A 23,571-nucleotide genomic window follows, 5' to 3' on the forward strand; every position below is an offset into this window, starting at 1 on the left:
GAGGGTACCTGATGCAGGACGGGCGCCCAGAAACCCTTCATGGGGGGCAGGCAGGAGTTGAGAGCCTCGGGACTTAAGTGAGGTCTGCTGGCAGCATGCATGGAAGTCAGCCTGCCACGTGGTTTGGGGAGGAGACACTGAGTTTGGTTTCGAATGTAGAGACTGAGGTCGTCTGTGAAACCTCAGCACATTATGCCCCGTGGTTGGAGGTCAGGGAGCCGCCGTCTGAGGAAGTGTAGGTCGCTGGCCTCAGCCCTGCGGTCACAGCAGGAGCCCCGCAAGGAAGCCGTGGCCTGGTGTCGCCCAGGGCTTGCCCGCTGCGCTCTCCGAGGGGGCGCTTTTCTTTTACGTTTACACAGTCTCAGCCCCGGCAGGTTCGCTGCTACCCTCCCAGACCTGCCTCCCTGACAATGCCCTTTGTTCTGACCTCTGAGGGATCGCGGTCCGCATGTGGCTTCACTTCTGCGTGCCTGTTCACCCCCAGCCCTGCCTCCCGGGTGTCGGGACCCCCCCACACCCACCTGCCTGTCCTGCCAGCGCTGGGGACGGCCTCTGTCTGCTGTGGGCGCCTGTGGGCTTAGTGCAGTGGCTTGGGCGGCACCGGTGTGAGGTGCGTGCACCGTAAAAACTATACCTGCTGGTGACCAGGTGGGGCGTCCCTCGTGGGCCCGCGGCGACGTGGGTGCCCTTCTCCCATCCTGCAGCAGGCAGTGCTGTGGAATCACACACCTGAGCGCGTCTGTGCGCAGACCCGGAGTGTTGGAGGGAAGATGCTGGTGGCGTAACAGACGGTGCTCGCGTTGCGCGTTGCCGCTTTGACCTGCTCGCGGCGGCTCGGACGTTCTCTCACGAGGCGCGAGTGGGGGGGGGATGCGTACTTTGCAGACGGGTGGAATGCGACGGTGACTCAGCCAGTCTCACGGGTGGGCGAGGCAGGAGACGGGTGCCTTTCTGTGTCCCAGCCGCAGTCCCCGTGCTCGACCTTACGCCAGAGCGGTGCGGCGGTGATCTCGCCGGCCAGAAGCCGCTGTCTGCGGAAGTGTCCTCGACCGGTCGGTGCAGAAACGGGGGCTGGAGGAGGGGCCGGAAGAAACGAGGTCAGGGCTGTGTGTCCCCCTCCCGGACTCGTGCACCTCCACAGCAGGTGTCAGCAGGTGCAGTTTTCGGACCAGAGGCACGCAGTGGCCTGACAACAGTGCAGTGACAGAGCCTTCGTCCAGCCAGGGGACGCCGGACCCTTCCTCCTCACCTGCGGGGTCACGGGTAGCTTTCTGGTGTAGGATGTGCCCCCGACAGAATGTCCTTAGCCTTCCTGTCCTCCCCCCGCCCCCCATTGGGGGGACACCCACGGGACATGGTTGTCATGCTGAGAAAATATGGACCGGGCAGCCTTGGTGGCACATGCCTGTTTTTCCTGCCCCCCACAACCCCCCACCAACCCTCCGGCCACCTTCCGGGTCTTTCCTTCTCCGGGCGCCTGGGCCCCCCCCCCCCCCCAGACGAAGGCCGCTGTTCCGGGGACGGCCAGGGCCTCCTGGGCTCTCTGCCCCGATAGCACCGCCGAAAACAGGGCTTTCCCGGGCACCCTGTGACAGGTGCGCCGGCCCCGTGGCTGCACGTGCGTGGTCCAGGCTCAGAGATCTGTGTGGTTTACCCGCTCCCCAGGCACAACCCGCCCCTCCGGGAGCCCGGCCCCCGGCCGGGCCGGCCACTTCCTTCAGGACCCCAAGTCTCAGGTTGGAAACCTGTCTTGTTTCTTGGCCTCTCTTCCTTGTGCCTCTCGAGAGAGGCTTGGGATCCGCCTGCTCCTTCCAGGTCGTGGCCGTGGGGTTTCTCTTTTGCTTTCGTGACACAGAGAAGCCATCAGAATCGCGAATGGGGGGGGTGAAGTGCCGTCACCCTCCGTACCCGCCCCCAGAACCGAGAAAGCGGTGGGGCGGCCTGCCCGGGCTCGTGTGGCCACCGTGAGCCAGGGGACGACCCCTCCTCTCTCCTTCCTCAGCTCGCCCAGGATGGGCGCACACCTGCCCTGCTACCCTTGTTCTGGGCGCTGCGCGAGCAGTGATGAGTCACACGTCCCCCTCCCCGGACAGGGTCCCGGGGGGCTTGCCGGCCATCTTCATACCCTTCACCAGAGTCCACGATCATCGTCCCTCCCACGGGACACTGGGCATCGTCCAGGGAACCAACACATCGTCCAGTAAAGCCAACCAGTCACCTGCCACCAATCCCCCTCCCCCCAGTAAAGGCAACAATAGAACTGAAACCCGCACCCCAGATCGTGGCCGGGAGGTCAGCAGGACCGGAACCCCATGCCCCAGACTGTCCCCGGGAGGTCAGCATAGAACTGGAACCCTGTGCCTCAGACTGTCCCCGGGAGGTCAGCAGCCTTGGGCATTGTGACCAGCGGGCCCTGTGCCTCCTCTGCATGGTCTTCTGGGGGCCCCGCTCTCCTCCGTGCAGGTGGGTGGTTGCGATCACTGGGGCCCTGGCTGGTTGGAGGTGGCCCTTGTGGCCTTGCTCTTGCCCGGGGTCCGGTCACGGCAGGGCCAGCCCCTCCAGCCCTGCGCCAGGGCAGGGTCTCCCCTTCCCGCTGGAACCCCCACGCCGGCTCCCCAGCGCCAGCTTCCTCTCGGGGCCCTGCCCTGGAGCCGCGCTGGTGTCCGAGGCCAGCTGACCCCAGAGCCCGTCCCGGGGCCGGCGCATCGTGGGGCTGTGGTGGGGACACGCTGGGCGGATGGCGCCTTCCCGGCCAGCCCACCTCCCTCTCGGGTTCCTTCTTCCCGTGTCCTCCCTCCGTGCTCTCTCTTCCCCCGGTGCTCCGGCCCGTCCAGCTCCTGTGGCAAGATGCTGTCGTCTTGCATTTGCCTCTGTTCCTTCAGCTCGGCTGTCGGTGGCTCCTGCCGGTGCCCGGGGTGGGCCCTGCATCCCCGGGCTTCCTCAGAGATCCCTGGCAGGGGGCCCATCTCTCACCCTGAGCCAGGCGAGCCTGCGTGGCCCTGGGGAGAGCATCGCCCGCTGGGCAGGTAGCCGAGCAGTGAAGGCACTTCTCCGAAGGGACCCGGCCGCTCCCGCATCTATGCCCGGGGACCTCTGCCTCCTGGACAGGCTCTGATGTGCCACCCCCGGGGGGCCTGCCGCTCCCCTGCGGCTCGGGCACAGTGGGAGGGCCGTGCCTTGCCCACGGGTCGGCTGAGCTGAGCTAGAGGTAGGGGACTCCCCAGCCCCCCCGGGTTCTTGGCCCAGATTGCTGGGCTTATTTGCTTAGGCCAGAGGTTGGCCAGTTACAGCTGATGGGCCTCGTCTGTCCGGCCTCCTATTTTTCTGTGTCCCACAAGTTAGAATTATTTTTACATTTTTTTTAAACAAATTTTTAACGTTTATTTTTTGTTGAGAGACAGAGAGACACAGAGCATGAGCAGTGGAGGGGCAGAGAGAGGGAGACACAGAATCCGAAGCAGGCTCCAGGCTCCGAGCTGTCAGCACAGAGCCCGACGCGGGGCTCGAACTCACGGACCATGAGATCATGACCTGAGCCGAAGTCGGCCGCTTAACCGACTGAGCCACCCAGGTGCCCCTATTTTTACGTTTTTAAATGATTGGGGGGGGCTTAAAGGAACGCTATTTCGTGATGTGAACATGTATGAGATTCTAATTTCATTGTTCATGAGCTGCTGCACAGCCAAGCCCACTCATTTTGTGGCATCTGGGGCTGCTTTTGTGTAATGCCTGTGTGGATGAGTAGGTGCCACGGAGACCCCGTGGCCTCTGAAGCTAAGATACCCGCTCCCTGACCCCCACAGGAAAGTGTGCTGGCCTCTGGCATAGCTGGTCCACACTGACGGGACCTTCTGCTGGGCCAGAGCCTCTGGGACAGGAATGGTGTTCCCATGAGCTCCGGGAGCCCAGGTCTGCTAAGCCAGAGGTGTGTCCCATGATCCCCGAGGGCCTCAGCCGCCCGGGCTTTTCAGGGGGCCGGGAGCCCCAGCATTCTGTCCTCCAGGGGCCCACCCACTGCTCTCTGCAATGTTAGGTCCCAGGCAGAATCCGGCCACTGAGGACAGATCCCATTGGTCCATGGCACCAGAGAGCACAAGAATGAAAAGACACATTACAACGCCTTGCGTGCAAACACTTTTAGTATTTTGAATATTTTATAGATAGAGAGTAATTCACTGTTTAAAATTGAACACAAGACCTATTTGTCAAGTGATGGATGAACACGTTCATCAAGGAATATATTCAACGAGAAAACTTTGTTTCGAGAAAAGTACTTTGTTTCGTAAAACGTTTGGAAGGGGATTCCGTGTCTACGGAAGGATATGTGATTTCCTTAATCAGTTTGTTGTGTAAACAAGGGGGCATCCTCACATTTATTTTTTTCCTTTTCCAGAAAGGCATTTTTTTTTTAATTTTTTTTTCAACGTTTATTTATTTTTGGGACAGAGAGAGACAGAGCATGAACGGGGGAGGGGCAGAGAGAGAGAGAGAGACACAGAATTGGAAGCAGGCGCCAGGCTCCGAGCCATCAGCCCTGAGCCTGACGCGGGGCTCGAACTCACAGACCGTGAGATGAGCTGAAGTCGGCCGCCCCACCGACAGCCACCCAGGCTCAGGCGCCCCGGGTTTTACAGATTTCTTGACCGAGAAGTGTCCCTCCTGACCTGGGCATCTGTGGGCTCGAGAATAAGAAAGTTGCCTTCTCCAGCGTCCTGTGCAAAACCTGCCACGTCGGCATTGGTCTTTAGGTAGAGTCAGATGGCAGTGCGTGACTGGGCCTGAAAAGTTGAGGCTGGAAGCTGGGTCTAGAGAGACAAAACCAGGACGGAGGGGCCTCAGAGGGAGAGCGGGGGTGTGGGCATATGTCGAGTTTACGTGTACTTCTGTTGGGGGGGGGGGGCGTTGGCAGGAATCGGGAGTCACAGCTCAGTGCGAGCGGGAGGTGAGGGCTGGAGTGAGGGGTCTGGGGACCACCGGCAGGCGGTGGAGAAGGGGCACAGGGGCGGGGGCGGTGAGGGGACAGGGGACAGAGGAGTGTAGGGAGTGTGCCTTCTCAGGGCACAGTAACCCCCCCTGAGAAGAGCTGCCGTCTAGTTCTGCTTCCGCGTCAGCAAAGCCCGGTGCTGCCGAGCTGAGGCCGGTCGGTCCTGCGAACTGGCCACCTGCCACCCGGGGCCCCCTGTGCTCACCTTCCCAGCCCTTCTCATCGTCACGCTTCCCTCCCAGCCACCCAGCAGCCATCCCTGTGCACATCGCTGGCCGTGTCACCCCTCGTCCCACAGCCCCCCATCTCGGGGCCGGGGCCTCCCCTCACTCCCTCCATATGGAGAGTACCCCCCCGCCGAGGCCGTTACTGGGGCAGACGTGGGTGGCTCGTGGGCTCCCGAGGAGGTTTATGACACTGCGGTTGATGGCTTGGCACTGATTTTGTGTGTGAATAATTGTGAACCTGGATGTGCCTCGTCAGGTAGCACCCACACTTGGAGTCCATTCGTTCACGCACGCATTCATTCACTCATTCACTCATGCATTCATTCACTCATTCACTCACACATTCATTCACTCACTCACCCATTCATTCACTCACTCACGCATTCATTCACTCACTCACGCATTCATTCACTCACTCACGCATTCATTCACTCACTCACGCATTCATTCATTCACTCACCCATTCATTCACCCACTCATTCACTCACCCATTCATTCACCCACTCATTCACTCACCCATTCATTCACTCACCCACCCACTCATTCATTCACTCACCCATTCATTCACCCATCCATTCATTCATTCACTCATTCGCTCATTCATTCACTCATTCATTCATTCATCCATTCATTCATTCACACATTCATTCACCCATTCACTCATTCACTCACCCATTTATTCATTCACTCACTCATTCATTCACCTATTCATTCATTAATTCACTCACCCATTCATTCATTCACTCACTCATTCACTCACCCATTCACTCACCAACTCACCCATTTATTCATTCACTCACCCATTCATTCATTCACCCATTCATTTCTTCACTCATTCACTCATTCATTCATTCATTCATGTAGCACCTGTGTCAGAGGGCCAGCACCTCCCAGTTCCCACACTTGGCACGTGGACACCAGGGAATGAATGATCTCCATCCTCCTGCACCCTGTCTGGTCCTTTCCTCTACACACCCCCCCCCACCCCGTGCCTGCCCAGCCCCCTCCGGTTAGAGCCCACCCCCCACCCCGCGTGGGCTCCCGGTCCTGGCTCGATGCCTCATGCAGCCTGGCTGAGCCTGCCGTAGTGGGGGCCCCCCGTCTTACCGCAGGTGCTGTGTCCCGGGGACTGGGTCTCAGTCTGCTCAAGCGACTGTAGTGACGAGGGTGCCACACACTGGGCGGCTCAACCCGCAGATACTTACTTCTGCCAGTCCTGGAGGCGGGAAGTCCAAGGTCAAGGTGCCGGCCGCGTGTCTGGTGAGGGCTCGCCCATGGACGCCTTCTCGCTGTATCTTCACGTGGCCGGGGGCAGAGAGAGGGAAGCGAGGTCTCCTGCCTCTGCTTAAAAGGGCACTCATCCCAGTGAAAGCTCCACCCTCATGCCCAAATCCCCCCCTGGTCCCGTCCCACAGGGGATTAGAGGGGACCCAGGAGTCTTGGGGGCTGTGAACGTGCGGACCGCAGCCGGTGGGAGAAGCACGCTGGAGCAGGGGTGTGGCGATCAGAGCTCCGTTCTGGGGCCCAGTTTTCCCAGATGCGGCCACAAGGGAAACACGGCCGCCACCGAAGGACGTTGTGACGCTGCGAGATACGGGAATAAACACTGCACCCTCCGGGCCCTCACCTTTCCACGGGGCTCGGTGACCCGGCGAGTGGCACATCGTGGCCACATAATGGGCTTTCACCTCGTCCGGCCACGTGTCCGCATCCCGGTGCCACCTCCGTAGGTCTTGAGCGGGCGGTCTTGGCCGCTGGGTGGCTTGGGGAGCCTACACGTGGCGGCGGTTTACTCGTGGTTTAGAGAGGTCCTGGCTCCGGGGACACGGCCTCTTGTTGGAGACCGACCACCATCCTGCTTGCGGGCTGCTGTCTGCTTGAGAGTCTGTCCCACTGTCCCCCGGAGGCGTCCCTGTTTGGATGACAGTGGGTGAGGCCACAGGATCTAGGAGACCCCGTCTGACTCTGTTGGTTCCTGGGTAAACGGCTCACACGACCCCCCAGCTCCCCGCCTCCAGCGCCCGCGGCCCCTCCACGCGTGCTGCGGCTCGGGCTGCGGTCGGCCAGGGCCCGGCGGCTGCACCTGCCGCTCTCGTCCTGGGCCGCTTGCTGCTCCTTCTTCCCTGACCTCGGTGGCTCCGTCCTTCCTGTCTGTGCGTCCGGGGCCTCGTGCTGCACCCGGATCCTGCAGGCACTGGGTTCCCGCTGAGGCGCAATGACGAGTTCACGGCCAGGAGGAGCAGCCGGCCCCTCTCCGTGGAGGCCTTCGGTCCCGTCCCCCGCCGGCGCTGAGAAGCGGGATGGCCAGGCCAGGTGCAGGGTCGCTGCCGGGAGGGACCGCGTGTCGTGGCCGCTGTGACCCCTTGTCCCCGCCTGTGGGCCGGTGGCCTGGCCTCCCGCCTCCAGTAACCGACTCCCCGCGTGTCTTCGCTGGAGCCTCACCTTGCTGTCTCACGTCCTGTCTTGTCTCCTTTGTTCTCGTGCAGCCTTGTCTCCCGTCACGTGCACTTTCCTGAGTGTCTCAGGTTGTTCACTGGGCGCCAGTCCGATGCGCTAACTGCGTGCGATAACCGTTATCCCACCAGGGAGGCCAGGATAACGACGCTGCCTCACTGCCCTGCGGGAGGGCCAAGGAGCCTGCGGTGCCTGGCAGCCTCGTGGGGCTCCGAAGACACCTCCTCTCGGGGTGGGCCCCACCCTGCCCTCTCCCACCCCTTCCCTGCCGACATCTCCCCTCCCTACCCCTTCCCTGGCATCTCCTCCCCTGCCTTCCCTCACCCCTTCCCCGGTCAACCCTTCCCACCCCTCCCTTCCCCAGCCCTCCCTCGTCCCTTCCCTTTGTCTCCCCTCCCCTCTCCCACCCCTTCTTTGCCCTGCCCTCCTCACCCCTTCCCCCTCCTCCCTACACCTCCCCTCTCTCCTCCTCCCACCCTTTCCTTGTCCCTCCATCCCCTCCCCAGCCCTCCCTCACCCCTTCCCTTTGTCCCCCCTCCCTTCCCTACCCCTCTCATCCCCCCTCCTCCTCCCACCCCTCCCTGCCCTCCCATCCCCGCCCAACCCTCCCTCACCCCTTCCCTTTGTCCCCCCTCCCTTTCCTGTCCCTCCCTTCCCCTCCTCCTCCCACCCCTCCCTGCCCTACCATCCCCTCCACAGCCCTTCCTCACCCCTTCCCCTTGTCTCTCCTCCTCTCCCCTCCCTCCGGGCTAGGCTGCACAAGGCCCAGATTTCAGGATTTCGCAGAGAGCTTCTGTCCACTCCCCAAGCTCTGTCCGAGCTCCCAGCGGCTGCCGTGGAGTCCGGCGTCCTGGGTCTGCTCGCTCACTTTCCGTGGAATCCTGTGCACTGTATGCTGATCATGAGAGCTCTGTATTCTGAGGGTTCACACCCGAGATACCCTAGGAAGTGGTAGGTGGGGGATGAGAGTCCCGTGTGGGTGTTGGCTGTGCCCCCCCCAACCAGGGGGCTTGCCTTAAGACCCACGGACACACACGGTCTCTGCTCGCACACCCACCGGAGGTGCGCGGAGGGAATCGGCGCACGTCACGCAGGGTGGCTGTTTGGTTGTGATTCCGGCTGAAGCTGAAGCTGATCCTTCCTGAATGGAGACCTGACATCTTAACAAAAACGGGTCATTACTGTGCTGTCATTTTGGACCCGTGTGACAGCGGCCCCCAGCGGTCTGTCCAGGCTCCGTCCGTGGCCAGGCTGCCCGGCCGCCTGGCGTTGCAGCTCATGGGACTAAACACGTCCGTTTGCAGCGGGGGCTGGCGGAGAGGTGCTGTGCTGGGGGCTCGATGTTCCCGAACGTCTGCTGCTTTTCCTCGGACCCTTTGTTTTCTTAGCTGTGTCTGGACGGACGACAAGCTGTTTACATTGTCTTGGCGTGTCTGATTTTTTAAAAGAATTTTTAGTGTGGGGCTAAATGGGTAAAGGGCATTAAGGAATCTACTCCAGAAATCATTGTTGCACTATGTGCTAACTAATTTGGATGTAAATTAAAAAAAAATTAAATCAAAAAAAATTTAGTGTTTATATTTGAGAGAGAGAGAGAGAGAGAGACAGAACACGAGTGGGGGTGGGACAGAGAGAGGAGAAGACACAGATTCTAAAGCAGGCTCCAGGCTCCGAGCTGTCAGCACAGAGCCCGACACGGGGCTCGAACTCACGGACCGCAAGGTCATGACCAGAGCTGAAGTCGGATGCTTAACCTCCTGAGCCCCCCCAGGTGTCCCTGGTATGTCTGATTTTGAAGCTCCCCGCCTTGTGCATTTTTTAGGTGGCAAAGGTGACCCAGTTGGGTATCACTTCATCCTTACAAAGATAGGAAAGCGTCCAAATACGGCTTTTTCTTGAAAGATACGTGGCCTAAACAGAAATAAACGTTTTGATAAATGCTCATAGTCGTTTGTTATCACCAAGGCCCGAATACCGGACAGACCCACAAAGGTGCTGGTCACAATGCACTGTGGTAATGGCCTTTCGCCTGCATTGGATTTTCACTTACGGATCTGTTCCCGCCCCTTTTCAAAGAGGACAGAGAGGCCTTGCTTCAGGTGTTAGCGAACACGCTCCCTCAGTGTTGCTGTTAACGCCCACGTTTCCTTTTACGTGTAAGTATTTGGAAGTTCTCAGTCGTTGGTGCCGCGTGTAAAATGAATGGCCTTCACCATATGGCCGTGGATGATCACATGTTTACTCTTGCAACAACGCACTATATTTGTGAACCGTCTGATTGAGAGGACGAATCCCGCACACGAGATCTTCAGCTTAGTTCGTCTAGAACGCACTTTACATATGAAAGCTCGGGTGACAGGCTCACACAGCACGCCCTATTTGTAGCACCGATGGCCGATGGCCATCCCTCGGCCGTTGGGTTTGCCCCGAGCGTGACACAGAGGCCGGGTGGGGGTCCCCTTGTGGCTAGCCCCGAGGGGGGGCCTGGGCTGAGCGTGGAGCTTGCCCTCAACGTCCTGCTCCAGAGTCATCATCTCGATGGAAGTCTCCCCTCCCTTCTTCCAGGCCACCTTGCACCAACTCTGGTTCTCCAAAGCCAAAACCTGCCTGCCGGCGGTGGGGGCAGGGAGGGGGAGCTCAGGCACACGGCGATGCCCCGAGGCCCGTGCCCAGGCTGGAGGCACTGGCTGGTGGAGGCAGGGCCTGGCCTCGCCCGCGTCCACCACCTCCGTCCTGCTGCGGGGACCCAGCCTGCCTGTGGGATGAGCCTGCCTTACAGAGGACACAGGGCTGCTTAAAACGTAGCCAGGATCTGGGGTCCGAGGCCCCGGGCTCTCGGTCTGATGACTTTTCTGTACGTTGAGCTATAAAAATCCCACCCCACGGAGGGCCTTTGGGAATCGAGCGTCCTGCCTTCCTTCCAGAAGTGGAAGGGACACTCCCTTGCTCTCAGGTCTGGAGGAATCTTTCTGATCTCCACGCCGCGGCGGGGCGGCGGCCGCGCGTCGCGTTAAGGCTAATTTAGACGTTTTCAATGCATATTGTGGCTGCGTGAGAAACCCAAGTCCCCGAATTTTCAGAACCTAAGCAGTTAATGTTAGAAATTTTGCTGCAAATAAATTGATCAGTATGCAAGACAGTTTTCACGGCTGAATCATGGTCCACAGTTTAGGTAAACAGATCTGTGATGACATTTTCTGAGTGGAATACAAATGCCATTCATTTCCTCCCAGCGGCTCCTGGCACTTCTACACGGATAACAGATTCTCCCAAGAAGGTGTTGGACACCAGGAAGAAAGATCTTTGTTTAATCCCTCTGAAAAGGTAGGGCTGTGATATCGGGTGTGATTTCCGTGGAAGGAATTGCTCTGAGAGACATGGCTGTTGGGGAGGACATTTTTCTTTGCCTATTAGCTGCCTCTGTATACCTCCGACCCCCGGAGAGACCCCTTCTGGTCTTCCGATTCTTGGAATTGTCGTGAAAACATCATGTTGTTGTCTTGTGAAAGTTTGCACGTAATTAATTTTTCTCCCCATGTTGTGAATGAAGATCAAGGGATATCTTTCTTATTGCGATTTCCATGAAATAGCGGGGGGGGGGGCCGGGGTGTTTTCTCACTTCCTCGTGCCGCCGGCATCCGTGATGCTCCCGGGCTCCCTTCTCCCCACGTCCTCACCGCCTGTGCCGGCACAATATGTCTGCGTCTGAAATGGGAGCCGGTCTTGAGCTAGATGCTACATCACGAGCCAGCTCCGTTCTCTGGGTGGTGGCGAGGCTCTCAGAGCCCTTAGCTCATACTGATGTTAAAACGAGCCGAGAAGCTCATTGCAACTTTGGGCGAGGCAGGCAGTCATTTTGCCCGTGTGTGTGTGTGTGTGTGTGTGTGTTTGTGTGTGTGACGGGAGTTGGTGCTTCCCAGGGTGGGGGGTGGGGGGCGTCTGCGTTTGGAGTCAGACCGCTGCGGACAGAGATCATTCTGCCTGTTTGTGCATTTGCCGTCGGTTATGACCCCGGACCCCGCGCCCAGGTCCGTGCACCGGGGCCGCCTTTGAGGTGGGGGAGGAGTGTTGATGTCGCAGGAGGTGGGGACCGCCAGGGCACGGGAGCCAGGGGGCACGCCCCCCAAGGGCCAGGCCGGGCGGATCCGGTCAACAGCTCTGCAGCAGTCAGAGGAATACATTTCGGAAGAGGGCACTCTGTGCATCCTGCTTCATTTTTCCCAGAGCGTTTCCACGGCCAGGATGGCATAGGTGTGGCCTCCTCCAGGAAGCCTTCCTGGGCCCTCGTGGGCATTCCCACAACGTGCTGCCAGGCCACCTGCGCAGCCCACGGCCCTCGCGAGGGCTCTGCCCAGCCCCATCTCCACCAGAGGCAGGAGGGGTCCTCTCGTCTCTGACCACCCAGCCTCTGCCAGGCTCCCGGCGCAAAAGCAGAGCTTCGCGAATGCCGTTTGTGATCATGACGGGGCCCCGTTTTCTTACAGCAGCCTCTGCAAAAGGAAGCAGGGTCCGGATTAATCCCATATCCCGGTTGGAGCACAGGTAGAGAAACCGAGTCGCGCGATGGGGAATCCGGGCCTGCGCCCAGGACCCCGAGCTGGCACACGGCCCTCGGGGTAAGAGCCGGAGGGAGGTCTGAGCTCGTGCCCCGCCCGGCTGCAGAGGCCCCGTGTGTCAGGTGTGTGGCGTGCACAGATGCAAATGCGCATCCGGCCCGACCGTACTTTCCTTCCCCCTCCAGAAATTTTTTGCCCCATAGTCTCCGTGTGGGAGGATCAGGTGATCGAGGCTTTTTAGAATCTTCCCTTTCTGGGTGCTGACGGTGACACATGGAGTATTTTGGGGCGTTGACATCATCTCTTCCCTCCTGAACGCCCTCTTCACAGCTGCATCACTCAGGCCCTGCCATCGTCCACCTGGACGGCTGTGACCTTCCTTGCTTCGCAGCAGGAGCAGCACAGGTGTGGTAAGAATGAACCACAGGGGACCGGGCCCAGGCCGGGGAAGGGACCGGCCAGGGACAAGCTTCCCGCAGAAGTAATGTTTGAGCTGAGCTGAATGACTGTTAGGAGTTAGCTTGGTGAAGAGGGAGGAGAGCGTTCTTGCCACAGGACGTAGCGTGTGCAAAGGCCCTGAGGTGGGAGGGAGCACGCCGTGTTCAACAAACAGAGAGCAAGCAGTGTGACCAGAGCTCAAGACGGGTGGGTGGCAGCCTGACCACACGGGGACTGGCTGGATGTGGCAGGGAGCTCCACATTTGTGCTGGGAGCGGACAGAAGCCGCCGGAGGATATGAGCGAGGCTGGTCTTGGCAGATCTGGCCCCCGTGACGATGCGTGGGGGGGAGAGTAGGTGCAGGAGGCCAGCGGAGGGGGGCCTGAGGCAGGCCTGCAGCGGAACCCAGAGGTTGGAGAGACCTTTAGGGGTAACAGCAGGCCCCGATGGTGCATTTGGGATCATGGCCAAGCGCCTGGACGAGATGCCCTGGGGAGAGGAGAGGTGGAGGGGAGCAGGGAGACCCAGGAGGCGGGGCCTGTGAGTGGGAGGGGCGTCGGGCACCTCGAAGCCCCGGGGGAGAGAGCTCCAGGTCGGGGAGGCGGGGGCAGCTCTCTGGTGGGGGCACGGGGACAAAGGCCCGAGTGCCGAGGGCTGCACGGGAGGCCCCGAGGCCTCAGGGTGACCCACCAGGGACAGGAGACTACTTTACCACATGACAGACTGTCCCTTGTACGGTTGAAAGTCCCTCATTTGTTTGTACCGTGGGTTTGAATTTTGCTACGTGATCTGTCAGTAAAACCGTTCATGTTTCTGTGCCTCACTAGACGCTTCTCCTTTCTCGTGTGGTCAGCCCCAACTACGTGGGAAAGTCTGGGTGAGGACCGTGACCTTGCCTCCCCTTCCAGCGTCTGCTGGGGCCGCCAAGGGCCTGGGGTCCAGGACTCCCCGGCCCCGCTGGCCTGCCTCCGCCCTCGCGCAGGGGTGTGGGGCCATGTCTGTGCACCTGCTCAGGGACGCTGCCGGAGGGCCGTGTCCACGTTGGGGTCAGGGCGGTGTTCCCGCGTGTGCCCGTGTGTGAAGCCCCGTGGGGGCACGGGCAGGGCGGAAGTCGGGGAGGTCAGGGACCGCACAGGGGTGGAGGCACACTCGGGGCCTGTCTGCTGACCCCACCTGCAGTGGTGGTGCTGTGCAAGTCGGCCCTGGAGAAGAGCTCCCCCCTCACAGCCCTTTGCTCCCGCATCACTCGGCGAACTGTCGTGAGCGGGGGCCACCGAGCGATCGGGAGGGCCCTCTGTATGGCCGTACCCCCCCTTTGTGGCCCAGCACCTAAAATCCTAGAAGTAACTTCATTCCTTACAGTAAGAAGATGACTCCTGGTTTTGTTAGCGTCTGTGTGTTTCATTTGGCCACGTTTATGTCTTCTTTTTAAGTGTATTTATTTATTTTTATTTTTCGTTAAGGTTTATTCATTTTTCAGAGGCAGAGAGAGACAGAGCGTGGGGGGGGTGGCAGGGGCAGAGAGAGAGGGAGACACAGAATCTGAAGCAGGAAGCAGGCTCCCGGCTGTCAGCACAGGGCGCGACGCGGGGCTCGAACTCACGAAACGAGAGATCACGACCTGAGCCGAAGTCGGTTGCTTAACCGACTGGGCCACCCGGGTGCCCCAAAGCTCTAACATCTTCGTCCCCCTGTCGGCTCGCGCCCGGTGTCCTGCACAGGCTCGGAGGGCTCGGGGGTGTGCTCAGTGGGGTCCGATGGAGGCAGAGGAGGTCCACTCGTGCATAGCGTCCAGTGGGGCAGACAGGGTGTCGACGTGCCACGAAGACGGGCCTGCCCTGCCCTGGCTAAGCCTGGGCACTCGTGCAAAGCAGCCAGTCTCTTTCTCCTTGCTCCCCTCATTCATCTGAGGAAAGGATTGGACAGCGGGAGCCCCTTAGTCGGGTTTTGGGGACCTTTGCTTTCTGTAACTTGTATTACAAAAACAACCAATATTTTTGTCTTCCCATAAAAAATAGGAGGAGTATCATTTTGTCCTAACTATGCATTGCCTTCTGTTTACCCCCTTTTCATGACATACTGCTCTAATCAAAGTCAGACTTCCTGATACAGGACTTCTCAGTATGTTTTTAGAGGACACTCAGGGGCGCCTGGGTGGCTCAGTCGATTAAGCGTCCGACTTTGGCTCAGGTCACGATCTCGTGGTTCGTGAGTTCGAGCCCCGCGTTCGGCTCCGTGCTGACCACTCAGAGCCTGGAACCTGCTTCGGATTCTGTGTCTCCCTCTCTCTCTGACCCTCCCCCGCTCATGCTCTCTCTCTCTCTCTCTCTCTCTCTCTCTCTCTCTCTCAAAAGTAAATAAATGTTACAAAATCTAAAAAAAAACAATAAAATAAAGGACGCTCCAAGGAGGGCGAATGGTGTGTGGCTTTTCCTAGCTTGCTTAACCGTGGAAAACGTTTTCTCGGAGAATCTGAGGGGACGGACTCTGTGCGGTTTGTTTTGGGAAGTGGCGACTTTCGTTTGCACCCGTATTTGCGCTGGCAGAGGGATTTCGCCTTCCGTTTTGGGGCCTTCACGGACTTCGTCTGTTTCAGTCCCCCTTTCAGAAAAAGGACAGCTTTCTTATCAGAAGCAGCTGCGGTGACAAGGTCATCCCTGTTCACGCTGTCCAGCTGTCACCAATCCAGTACAGTAATTGTTGACAGGGGAGAGCATTACCTTAAGAAAGGGGTTTTTCCCCCCCCAGAGTACTTCCCCCGCAGTGTGTACCTTCGTTTAAAAAAACCCAGCAACTGTGACGGCTCTCGGATTTCTGTGATCAGAGCCCAGCAGCTAAATAAGGTTTTGTTTGTTAGTATTCTAAAATTCTCCTTCAGAAGTTTGGAGCGCAGTCGTTTGAGTTGACCTTAGAATGTGTTTATGAAACTCGATGTCTTTGGAAGTAATGTGGAGCAGCTGTCGGACGCCTGCCTGGTTTCTGGAAGGAGGCGGGGCACGGGAACCCGCCCCATCTGAGCACCTCCGGACCCCGGGTGCCCGTTCTCCGCTGACAAGGGCCCCAATTCCCGTATTTATCCCGACCTGTCTTCTCGAAGCACATCTGGGAAGCCTGCGGCTTCCCTCCTGACCAGGGTAGGAGCCGGGCCGGGCAAGTGTGGGGCCCAATCTCCGGAACAGTAAGCAGAGTCAGAGAGGACCCTCGAGTATTTACTTTGGCGTTTAGCACTCTGCCTGAGTTCAGGAACCCTCTACAGAGTAGGAAGGAGAAGCCGTTCAGCCGTGTGGTTTCCCTGAAATTGGGACTGTCTGAGATGGCCTCAACCCGCTTGCGGAAGTCTCCCGCTCATTAGGAGTGAGGTGTTCGGAGAGTGACGTACAGGAAAGGTCATGCCAGACCTTCTCGTCTTGTTTTGAAAAATGTCCTTACTTAAACTCAGGTCGGTTGACATGTGTAATAATGGCTTCAGGGGCAGACCCCAGGGATTCGTCGCCTCCATACAGCACCCAGGGCTCATCCCAGCAAGCGCCCTCCCCCATGCCCCTCCCCCCACCCACTCTTCCATCAACCCCCACTTTGTTCTCTGCATTTGAGTCTCTTATGGTTTGTCTCCCTCTCTGTTGGTTTTTTTTTTTTAATTTTTTTTAACATTTATTCATTTTTGAAAGGCAGAGAGAGACAGAGCGCAAATGGGGGAGGGACAGAGAGAGAGGGAGACACAGAATCCGAAGCAGGCTCCAGGCTCCGAGCCGTCGGCACAGAGCCCGACGCGGGGCTCGAACCCACGGACCGCGAGATCCTGACCTGAGCCGAAGTCGGCCGCTCAACCGACGGAGCCCCCCAGGCGCCCCTCCCTCTCTGTTTTCATCTTATTTTTCCTTCCCATCCCCTGTGTTCATCTTTTGTGTGTCTCAGATTCCACAAAGGAGTGAAGTCCTGTGATATTGGTCTTTCTCTGACTAATTTCGCTTGGCATAGTTCCCTCTAGTTCCAGCCACGTTGTTGCGACTGGCAAAACCTCATTCTTTTTGATCGTCGAGGAATACTCCGCCGTAGATCCCACATCTTCCTTGTTCATTCACCTGCCGGTGGATCTTTCAGACCTTCTCGTTCGTTACGTTAATGCTCATCCTGGGGAATGTGATCCCATGAGAGCTGGGGCATCGGACGGGCCCCGTCACTGGCTCATCCTGCGGCCTGTGGTGATGCTTTGAGGCTCCCTGGGCCTCAGTGTCCTTGTGGTGAGTGGCGGAGCCATGCAGGGCTCTATACCCAGGGTTCTGAGTCCAGATTCAGGATGGGGAACAGTCTTTGCCCCTGAGGACGCACTCCCAGGTGGCAGGGGCCGCGGGGGGCTGACCCCTGCTTCTCGGTGGGTTTGCTGCATCCGAGGGGTTTTGCTTTCCGTGGTGCTCGTTCCCCTCAGGTTTTGGCCACGCTGCTGCGTCCGTGGAAGTCTTACCTGCCTCCAGGTGTCCCTCCAGGTGTCCCTATGAAGGCTGCAGATCTGTGCCCTCTTTCACCTCCTGGCTCTGCATAAGGGCACCCCCTAGAGGCTGCTTCCGGTACTGCTGGGTGACTTTCTTGCTCGTTCCTTTCGCGGCATTGACAGACCCTCTCTTGTCTGCATTCCAGAAATGGCTTCAGACATCCCTGGATCGGTGACATTGCCTGTTGCCCCCATGGCGGCCACGGGACAGGTGAGGATGGCGGGAGCCATGCCCGCCCGTGGAGGAAAGCGGCGTTCCGGGTAAGCACCCTCAGCGTTTCCAGGAATCCGGCTTAATACGTGTTGGGCAACGCTCTCGACCCGTTAGGGCAATAGTGTCTCTCCCCCTCCGGAGAATCAAAGCTCAGCGGTTTGCATGCTGTTTAGATTTTGCAAGATCCCCAACTCTGCGCGTGATTTGCACCCAGCTGGGACCTTCTGTTTGCTTGTCCTTGTGATGGGGAGGTGGGTCGCGGCCCCCTGGGCCCTGGTCAGGCCATCTCTGGGAGGGGGCGCCCCTCCGTCCCCCTGCCTCCGCACGCCAGCCGGGGTGGGGCAGGCTGCATGCCTGAGCTCCGGGCGGGTGGCGAGGACCCCCCTGGTGCTCTGCCTCTGCTCCGTCCCGTGCAGGAATTTGTAGGAATTCCTTTCGAAACCTTGGCTACAGCCCGGCAGCTGAAGGTCAGGCGTTTGCATTGTCTGTGCTGCTAGTGACGGTGCTGAAGGGGTGCGGGCCAGGGCTGGGGGCGGGGGGTGCCGGGCGGACATGGCCCTTGAACTGGGGGGACGGAAAACCACGTCTCGTCATGAGCGTAGCACCTGTGGTCCCAGACGCAGTGCAAAGAACGAGCCAGCTGACAGCAATCCCTGCAGGGAACACAGGACGCACGTTTTCACACCCGTCTGCCCTTTGCCCATCAAGTCAGTGTTGTCCCCAGCGAAATGGCTGATGACTTCCTCCTGACGGACATCAGTCTGTCACGGTGCGCCGCGTGGCCCTTACGCGAGGGGCCGAGATTTCCAAGTGTGTCGGGGGGGGGGGTTGCAGAGGCCGAGAGGCGGAGTGCAGGGCCCCCCCCCAGCTGTCCCGCGATGCCCAGCCGCTCACAGCGTGCAGGTGCAGTGACCCCACAGCCACGGGGCCGGTCCTCATGGCAGGACCGTGGTGAGCAGAACCCCCACACCAGCCGTGGGGTGAGGCTGAGGCCCCGCCGTGCCACTGCAGGGGTGCAGGTCCGTCCACCCCTCAACCGACTTGTTTTTTAACAGATTCCAGGTGTTTTGAACTTACTTTATTATTTTTTTTATGTTTATTTATTTTGAGAGAGAGAGCTCACCAGGAGGGGAGGGGCAGAGAGACGGAGAGAGAGCGTCCCAAGCAGGCTCCGCCCCATCAGTGCAGAGCCTGACACGGGGCTCAGACCCACGAATCGTTGAGATCAGGACTGAGCTGAAACCAAGAGGCGGATGCTCAACCCACTGAGCCACCCAGGCGCCCCTGAAATTATTAAAAAAATGTTTTTAATGTTGGTTTATTTTTGAGAGAGAGAGAGACAGAGAGACAGAGCATGAGCAGGGGAGGGGCGGAGAGAGAGGGAGACGCAGAATCCAAAGCAGGCTCCAGGCTCCGAGCCGTCGGCACAGAGCCTGACGCGGGCCTTTGAACTCTGGAATGGCGAGATCGTGACCTGTGCCTGTCGGACACTTAACCCAATGAGTCACCCAGACGTCCCTGAAATTATTTCAAACGTGTGGCTCCCTCACTTCCGTCCCTTGGAGACCGAGCCCCATGGCTGGCCTCGTCCTTTCTAACAAGAGGCCAGATGGTCAGGCCCAGCCCGTGGTTTGCAGGGTGATCAGCCCCTCGGTACCCGGGGCTGGTGCTGAACCTCCGGGAGTCCTGCCCCCCCTTCCCGTCCCGCTCGGGGCTGGGCCACATGGGCCCGCCTGACTTGTGCTTCCGGCCCTGGCTGGCAGTTGGGTTGTGGTCAGTGTCCTCTCTGCAGAAGTTGCCCCAGCTTCCCTTCCCGAGCAGACCACACACAGCACGTCCTGGAGGTCGGCACCACCCCTGCCCAGCACGTCCAATGTCAGGAAAAGAAAGGAGGGGCGCCTGGGGGCCTCGGTCGGTTGAGTGTCCGACTTCAGCTCAGGTCATGATCTTGTGGTTTGTGAGTTTGAGCCCCGTGTCGGGCTCTGTGCTGACAGCCTGGAGCCTGGAGCCTGCTTCGGATTCTGGGTCTCCCTCTCTTTCTCTGCCCCTCTCCTGCTCAAGCTCTGTCTGTCTCTCTCAAAAAAAAAAAAAAAAAAAAAAAGTTAAAAAAAATAAAAAAAAAAAGGAGAGGTTCAGGAGGGGCTATGGTACTGACCACTGGCCGCCTGTGGACAAGGCATGAGCCCTTTGCCACAGATCAGGAGGCCTGTCCTCCGCGGTCCTCCCTCGTGAGGAAGGTGCCGGCTTCCTTCTCCCCGTCATGGGGGGGGGGGGAGCGAGCACACCGCGGCTCCTTCTGCTAAAACTCCAGTGACTTGGGGACTCGGCCCCTGTGTCCAAGCAAGGAAGTGACCATTCCCACAGGGCTCCGTCCAGAGAGCTTCTCACACCTGGCGTTTTCACCGGTGCTGAAGCTGTGTGATCGAGGCCCCTGCTCTACTCTTGCAAACACTCTGGCCGCAGCCTCAACACTGAGACAAACTCAAAGGAGAGCGTGATGGAGGTCACGCTCATCAGCACGCAGGTGACCCCACGGCAGGGCCCTGCTTCTGCCCCAGGACAGACGCCTTTCTCCACGGAATGTGGGGGTGTGCTGGGAGCCACAGGCAGGGGGGGAGGGAGAAGAGAGAAGGGGCCCGGGTGACCGGGAAGGGAAGCGACAACGGGCGGGGGCCCTCTGCCCGCCCTCCGCCCCTGTCCGGGGCTTTCTGGTGGAGGAAGCGTCCAGAATCCCGGGACGGCCACCCGGCCGTCCCCGCAGAGCCGGCCCCTCGCAGGCCTTGGACCCGCCTGGCCGCCTGCCTGGCCCGTCCCCGAGGACCCTCGGGGCTTGGATGTCCTCGCCCTGCCCCGGCAGCCTTCCCCGGGAGCTGCGGGCAAGCCGAGCGCCCCGCTGGCCGCCGGGACACAAGGTGAAGGTTCAGGAGTCTCAGATTCTTTGCAAAGTGATTCCACATGTGGGGGGGGGGGCGCACTTCTGGTCGAGGCCGGGGGCCTCGGGCTGGCCCAGCTTCCTCCCCTGCTGCCCCCTCTCCTGCAGAGCACGGGCGAGCTCCGTCCGCCGACTCAGCTTTGCGGACGCGTCGTGGTCATGACTCGGTCTGTCCCGGGGCCGCACACGGCCAGCTCTTGACTCGCGCGCCCAGAGCAGCCTTTCCTGGCCTCGCACTGCGAATTCTTGCTCGTTGGCAGGAAAGTGAGGCAGCGCGTTTTCAGCCCAGCGTTTTGTACCGAATTCTTGAAAGCGAACGTGGTAGGACTCAGAAGTACTTAGAGCTTTTATAGCAGAGGAGATAAGCCTCGTGATTGTCGTGTTGAAAGTCGGGGTGTGAAGGGGTGACAGAGACCCAAAGGCAGCGTCCTGGTTGTGGCCGTGTCCCCAGGAGCTAGGTTTCCTGTGCTGCTGAGCCGGGAGGCCCGTGAGGTCAGGTGACTTGTCCTGAGGGTTTGGCCCGTTGTCTGTGCACTGATTTATCTGCTGGGCTCAGCCCCGCGTCGTGCTTTTCCGAGTTACCGAATCTCATCGCTGCACACGTGTGGTCATGTGTGCACAAGAGGGGAGGCGCGGTTTCGTGGTCTCCGGTCGTCTGCGGACAAGCCCTGGTTCCCGAGCTCCCGCTGACCCCAGGGAACTCTGACTCCGGAACAGGGCCGTCCCTTCCCCGTCCCCTGGCTCTCTCGCCGGAGCCACAGCTGACCTGGCCCCAGCGGGGACCGCGTACCCCGCCTGGACGGCTCACATCCCCGTCTGTCTGCGCCAGCAAGGTCCCCACAGAGATCAGAGCTGTCTTCATGAAAACCAGGGCGACCAAGCGTCCTGGCTGGCCCGGGACGTCCCCAGTGTTAGCACTGGCGCCCAGCGTCCTGGGAGCCCTCTCAGCCCGGGAAGGTCAGGATGTCTTGTCACCCCAAACACGAGGACAGGGGGCTAACGTATGACGTCTTGCGGGAGCCCGATTCTCACACTCCTGTCGGCGTGCCCTGACCGGCATCGTGCAGGTAACAGAGCATCTCACACTCGCTGCAGGTTTTGGCCAAGTGCTTACCTAAATCCTCAGGAATTCTGAAAATTTTGAAAATGCAGCGTCTTTTCCTTGACACAGAGTCTCTTTTGCAGTCGGGGGCTTAGGTCATCTTTGTGCGGACCGCTCAGTTGCACTGTCCCGCGGGGAGCGCTAGGGGGCAGTGTCGCTCTGTGGCTCCGCAGAGGACGGTGGGGGGGGGGGGGGAGGATTTGGTGGTGGCAGTTTTGGTGGCTCTCCGGATGTAATTCCTGGTGAGGGTGGGGAGCCGGCTTCGTGACGGTGCGGCGTAACGGTGGCTTTGCGCCATTTGGAGAGCCCCGCGTTCGGCCCCCATTTGCCCACCACGCAGGCGAGCCTGTGGCTGGCGCCTGGCACCCTGTCACCCGGGCGTCACAGGGGGCTGCAGGTCTGTCTCCGCAGTGGTGCGTACGTGGCCCTTCAACTCCTCGGCACTTTTCTTTCCCGCCGCGACTGCCCTTCGTGCCTGGGGGTGTTTGTCGTCACTGCCGTGTCCCTACTCTTGCCTCGCGCCTTCTGTTCTGTCCCCGGCGGCTAGTGTGGCCCGGGCGTCTGGACATAAGGGATTCCAAACCGGCATTGGAGCCCATCGTCAGGGCAGCAGATGAGGACTCTGGCCACACCGCACGAAAAGCAAAGCGAAAACAACCAAATGATCCCATTTTAAGAAGAAAATAGTCCTTTGCCCCCCAAGTTACCCCGAAGCCAGAGAATACGATTTATCTCACGAGGGGCCTCTCTCGTGCGTGTGTGTGCACGTGTGTGTGCGCGTGCCTGGGGATGGCCCTGCCTGTGCACCTGGCCTTTCCTGGTGGCCGGGGCGTCCTGTACCTTCCCTGAGTCACCGCTGCCCACCTGGGGCTGGAGGTGGGGATCGTGTTCCCCACGAGGCCGGCCCACCTTCCGCCCCCGGGCCCAGCGGCTCCAGCGGGGGCTTCTCGGCACCGGCGGCCGGGCGGCTGGCCGTCCTCTGCGTGGAGCCCACGGGACCGCACCTCACTGGCCCCTCAGTCCCACTGGGAACAGGGTGGGCAGTGCAGTGGCTCAGGCTTTCCCCAAGGAGCCCCCCACGGCCCGAATGGCCAGGACATCCATACGATTTCTCATTTTGCTCCCGGGAGATTCTGGGCGCAGTTTATCCGAATTAACTGCCCCAGCATCTTGAGGAGCCGCGTTAATTGCTGTTGGAGGGGATTGGTGTTCTCAGGGGAGTTTGGGATATCAGTTAAACGAATGCCTATCAGGACTGTTTTATGTGTGTATGGAGAGGCCCAGGGAGGTGGGGTCCTGAGGATTCGGTGAGTTTCAACAGGCAGACAAGTTCTTTGAGCAGCTCAGTCCCCAGGTTTCTCCTCTGCACGCGTTTGTTTGGGTTTGGACCGTAGGGGATAGCGGCCTTCCACGCCCCTTTCCCTCGGACTCCTCCAGAGCGGCCACGTTCTCAGGCAGCACGGCCTGTGCGGGTCCCTTTATCGTCCTTAAAGCTTCCTGTCTTCGGGCCCCTGGGGCGTTTGTGGCCTGCCGATGATATGCCAGGGAACAGCGCAGGATGCAGTTGTTGTGGAACAAACCACGTGGCGGGGATCAGGTGCCCCAGAGCTGCGGGGGGGGCGGGGGTGACATCAGGCACCGGGGACCTTTGCAGGGCAGCGTTTGCAAGCTGCCGGCGGCCCGTGGGGGCCCCTTTGCACAAGTCCCCGACCACGTAACGAATGGCGCATATACGCACGTCCGCCCTTTTTCCCTTCCCTGTGCCGAACCCGTTGGCTGACCGCATCCAAGCGTTTACCAAACAGCTGGGGCTTGGGAGGGTGGGGCATTTGTCCCCCTGCACGGAGCCCCCTCGGTGCCAGCGGCTCGGGTCGCCAGTGATGTGTCCTGCCTGTAATGAGTCTCCTCGTGCTCTTGACTTTTCAGGCTGGACTTTGACGACGAAGACGGAGAAGGACCCAGCAAATTTTCCAGGTGAGTTTGCTTTATGCCCCTCGGATTCCAAGAAGCCACAGCCGGCCGTCACCGTACCGGGACACCCAGGGAGGGAGTGGCTGTTGTCGCTGGACAAGCCGTTGCCTGTAGTCGGGCCCCTTGCTTGTCCCTCATCCCGGGCCCGTGTGTGACCCAGTGACAGGCAGCTGGAGGTAGCCCTGCCCGCACGCCGGCCAGATC

General features: G+C 59.7%; 1 protein-coding gene and 1 long non-coding RNA gene across 7 annotated transcripts in view; one reads left to right on the forward strand and one right to left on the reverse strand.

Annotated features, from left to right (window-relative positions):
* ARNT2 (aryl hydrocarbon receptor nuclear translocator 2) overlaps positions 1–23,571 on the forward strand; it is a 133,195-nt gene that overhangs the window by 3,038 nt on the left and 106,586 nt on the right. For 3 of the 6 annotated variants that reach the window (XM_040493469.1, XM_040493470.1, XM_040493465.1), the window contains exons 2-3: positions 17,295–17,409; positions 23,323–23,370. In XM_040493469.1, coding sequence (XP_040349403.1) covers positions 17,297–17,409; positions 23,323–23,370 — 161 coding nt within the window. In that variant the 5' untranslated portion in view covers positions 17,295–17,296. Of the gene's footprint in view, positions 1–10,822; positions 10,990–12,513; positions 12,632–17,294; positions 17,410–23,322; positions 23,371–23,571 lie in introns of those variants that run through there. The other 3 variants (XM_040493466.1, XM_040493468.1, XM_040493467.1) reach the window with 3 other exon arrangements.
* On the reverse strand, positions 4,566–7,996 carry LOC121042282 (uncharacterized). Its single transcript, XR_005796074.1, has 3 exons — positions 7,654–7,996; positions 6,319–7,123; positions 4,566–4,672 (listed from the first exon to the last, which is right to left on the reverse strand). It is a non-coding gene; the product is annotated as an uncharacterized LOC121042282 (long non-coding RNA).

This window comes from Herpailurus yagouaroundi, unplaced genomic scaffold (assembly GCF_014898765.1).
Source record: "Herpailurus yagouaroundi ecotype Mexico unplaced genomic scaffold, PumYag 185, whole genome shotgun sequence".
Classification (NCBI taxonomy): Eukaryota; Metazoa; Chordata; class Mammalia; order Carnivora; family Felidae; genus Herpailurus; species Herpailurus yagouaroundi.